At 40.2% G+C, this 3,496-nt stretch overlaps 3 protein-coding genes across 3 annotated transcripts in view; 1 reads left to right on the top strand and 2 right to left on the bottom strand.

Annotated features, from left to right (window-relative positions):
- Nucleotides 1–578, top strand: part of LOC105163609 (chlorophyllase-2, chloroplastic-like) — a 2,089-nt gene extending 1,511 nt beyond the window's left edge. Inside the window, 1 exon segment of the mRNA XM_020694834.1 lies at nt 1–578. This exon segment is cut by the window's left edge and continues 4 nt beyond it. Coding sequence (XP_020550493.1) covers nt 1–361 — 361 coding nt within the window. The 3' untranslated portion in view covers nt 362–578.
- On the bottom strand, nt 970–2,133 carry LOC105163563 (cytochrome c-type biogenesis protein CcmE). The gene has a single exon (XM_011081966.2). It carries the CDS (start codon nt 2,074–2,076, stop codon nt 1,255–1,257), a length of 822 nt encoding a protein of 273 aa, XP_011080268.1. The 5' UTR covers nt 2,077–2,133; the 3' UTR covers nt 970–1,254.
- LOC105163608 (chromatin structure-remodeling complex protein SYD) overlaps nt 3,073–3,496 on the bottom strand; it is a 21,228-nt gene continuing 20,804 nt past the window's right edge. The window contains exon 34 of the mRNA XM_020694833.1: nt 3,073–3,422. Coding sequence (XP_020550492.1) covers nt 3,073–3,422 — 350 coding nt within the window. The remainder of the gene's footprint in view (nt 3,423–3,496) is intronic.

Here is a 3,496-nt window from a genome sequence, read left to right as displayed (position 1 = left end):
CCCTATTGGAATTATAGGCACTGGCTTGAGCAATCAAACTAAGGGTATTATTCCACCCCTTGCCCCTGACGGGTTCAATCACTCTGAATTCTTTAACGAGAGCAAACCACCATGTTGTTATTTTCTCACCAAGGATTATGGCCACTGTGATATGTTGAATGATCCCAATGTGGCTTTGGCAAGTTTGGTATGTAAGAGTGGAAAGGGCTCCAAAGAAGAAATGAGGAGAGGTGTTGGAGGGATTGTGGTGGCATTTCTCAAGGCTTATTTGGAAGGTGAATGTGAAGATCTCGAAAACATTGTGGCTACACCAACTATTGCTCCTATTAGTCTTAATCCTGTCATTCATATCAAAGAATGAAGCAGTGATTGATCATACCTTCTTTCTTTGTGGTCAATGAGGGTATGAGCATAACATTTTATGTATTTTTTCATAAACCAAAACACTAAATTCATGTTGATTATGTTTTAGATTTGCACCCAGTGTTGCTGACTTAGGTCAAGCTCAATTGGGTTGCTAATCAATCTTAATCCAACTTCTATCAATATCTTTTACATTTGAAAGTCCAAGGACGCAATTCCAGATCCAAACTTAAGAGAATAGTGCAGCAACAAGTTGACTTATGCAAGTATCCTCAATTAGCCTTCCATATAAACCCTGTTCCTACTCTTGGGCATCATTCTCTACTCAGTTCACCATTATCAAGTAAACCACTCCAACATAAGAAAATATATCCTAAATCTAGTGTCAACCAAAGTGAATATGAACTGTACTAAAGAAGGTCCAGTAAATGATCTCAACTCGCCACAAGATCAATAGGCTGCGAAACGAACAGATTGCAATCCTCCAATTCATCTCAAGAGAATACAAAGGAAATAAAAATTGCAATTATTTGGGTGTGAATGCCATGATCACCATTCACTAGAAAATTATCCGTGATAACTTCAAATACACAGAAGAGACACAGATAAATGCAATTTAAACATTAATATAAATAAACAGTTATCCAAAAATTGCAATGCATCCTCGTGGAAGCAATACATCTATAATCCAATTACTAATGCCACTGAAATCTCGGTACAAACAACAAATATCAATTACCTTGATGTCTTCTCATCCTACCCTCTTCCTACCCCCCAAAACTGTGTCTACTATAATCAAATTCCGCACTAGTATAGAATAACATGAACTCAATATAACTAAGACAAAAAGAATTAGAACAATCAAAAGGAGTTACCAACAAGATAACGCAATCAAGCCTTCACAGCCCCAGCATTATCAGTAACGCCCGGATTGACTAGTGCGCCCCCCCTCTTCTTCTCCTCTTCCTCAATCAACTTCTTGTTCTTCTCGATTGCAGTTGCCACCTCCGCAGGCATATATTTCTCATCATGCTTCGCCAAAACCTCAGTGGCCGAGAAATAACACCCCAGACTCCTGGCCTTTTCTGTTACTCCCAATTTACTACTGTTCCTCAAAACGGCCTCCTCCTTCACCCTAATCTCCTCATCAACCGCCTTAACAAAGCCCTCCACGACTACGGAGTGACCCTCCCGAAAGAGATCGGGCAAACTTCCCTCGTATTTGACTAAAATATCTGTGATCAAATCCGTGATGACGAACTGGATTTCTGGAGATGAAGGAATCTGGGCCACACTGTTCTCGAGGACAAGGCCGCCGAGGCGGAACTTGGATTTGGAAGGATTGGAATTGTACTTGTGGAGAGCGTCCGTGGGTGTGATGTAGAAGACCAACTGATCTTGGAATTGGTTCAGAACGATGATTATGAAGCCGGCTATGCAGCTGAAGGTTAAGGCGTAAGTCCAGAGTCTCCGGGTCTGGAGCTGCCGAGCTCGAGCACCTATGTCGGGCTTGTTGGGGCGGGCTGGACGGATGGAGCGGGTGGATAAGAAGCGGAGGGTGAAAGGATGGAGTTGGGGTTTTATGTAAATGGGGGAGTGATGAGGATTGAAGAAGCAAGGATTCAAAGGGTGGGGTTTGGGGAAGAGTAGGGCGGTGGAGAAGTGGTGGCGGTGGAGTTGGCGGAGAAGGCGGGAGGTGAATCTGGAGGCCATTGGGAGAGATTATTAAGGCTATGAGAAAATTTTGGCAAGCGCTTATCTTATTATACCCCACAGCAACAAATCATTGATTATATTAATAAATAATAAAATTTAAATAATCACTAATCACTCTTAGCCTAATATTTAAGACTGAAATTGAAGATCAAATTCCACCCAACCAATGAATGTCCCACTTAGGTGAGTTTATTGCAAGCGTATTGTTCGTTTATTGCAGACCTATTCTTCCACTTAATATAAATATATATTGATATCAATTTATCATACTATGAATTTGTCAATTCATTATATAATCCACCTTTTTCTATAAAGAAAAAAAAGATAATCAATTATGGTGCATTCTAATCAAACTAAATTATCCAAGTAGTGTCACAGTAAATTAAGATTATCAACAACATACTAATTGGAAATACACCTACCACGCCAACAAATAATTAACTCGTTTCTTTCTTCAAATGTTTTGGCATTGAAAATGAGATCTTCAATCCATCCAACTTATTTGAAAAACTTTGTTTTATAAAGGATTTTGAAATCTACTGAACGAAGTGTTGAGTTATATTTTATATTATAAATTTCAAATTCATTTAATATCAAACTCATCTAAAATTCCCATTACAAATACTTCCCTCCTAAATCGATCAATTTCAGTTTAAATTTGCAGCCTAATTCACATGTCAATTTTATCCAATATATTATATTATTAATATTAACCTACTGCCTATTCATAGCTTCAATCCCAGAAAGAACATAAATGGCATGGGCAACGATGGGGAATGCATGTGTTGATATACTAATATATCAAGATAAATTACCTTTACACATATATGCTTCAATAACCAGAATTGCCTTCATTCAACCTCCCAAGATACTTAAAGGGCCATACATTTCAATTTTGAATTGCAGTTATTTCAACGTCATGCTTCCCCGGCGTTAGATGACTCTTCCAGTAAACCTCCATGCTCAGTTGATTCGGGTTTTGAGTCAAGATCGTTAGCCTCGATGGCATCGTTGCTCTCTTGCGCTCCAGGAAATGGGAACCTCAGCCGGGGCAGCTTCCTTTGCATCTTCATCTATGAGAAGTTTCCCAGATTCGTCAGGAGATGTACTCCCCAGCACCTCAGGGATGGTATTCGCTGCTTCATCAGACGAATTATCTGGCGCTGACGAGTTCTCTGTAGTGGTATGTGCAACTTCAGTCGACGCGGAGGCCTGAAGGGGGGCCTTTTCCATTACTTGTTCATCAAAGAGTAGATTCCTAGATTCAGTCTCCGATGGGTCCCCGAGTCCTTCAGAAACAGAATTCCCTGCTCCATCAGATGAACTATCTACGGCTGGGGAGTCTTTCAGAGAACATGCAATGTCAATAGTTGAAACAGAGACCCCAACAGGAGGATTCCCCTCTGACATCAGCAGG

Source organism: Sesamum indicum, linkage group LG6 (assembly GCF_000512975.1).
Source record: "Sesamum indicum cultivar Zhongzhi No. 13 linkage group LG6, S_indicum_v1.0, whole genome shotgun sequence".
Lineage (NCBI taxonomy): Eukaryota > Viridiplantae > Streptophyta > Magnoliopsida > Lamiales > Pedaliaceae > Sesamum > Sesamum indicum.
The sequence above is the reverse complement of the archived record's forward strand: the minus strand, read 5'-3'. Positions and strand labels throughout refer to the sequence as shown.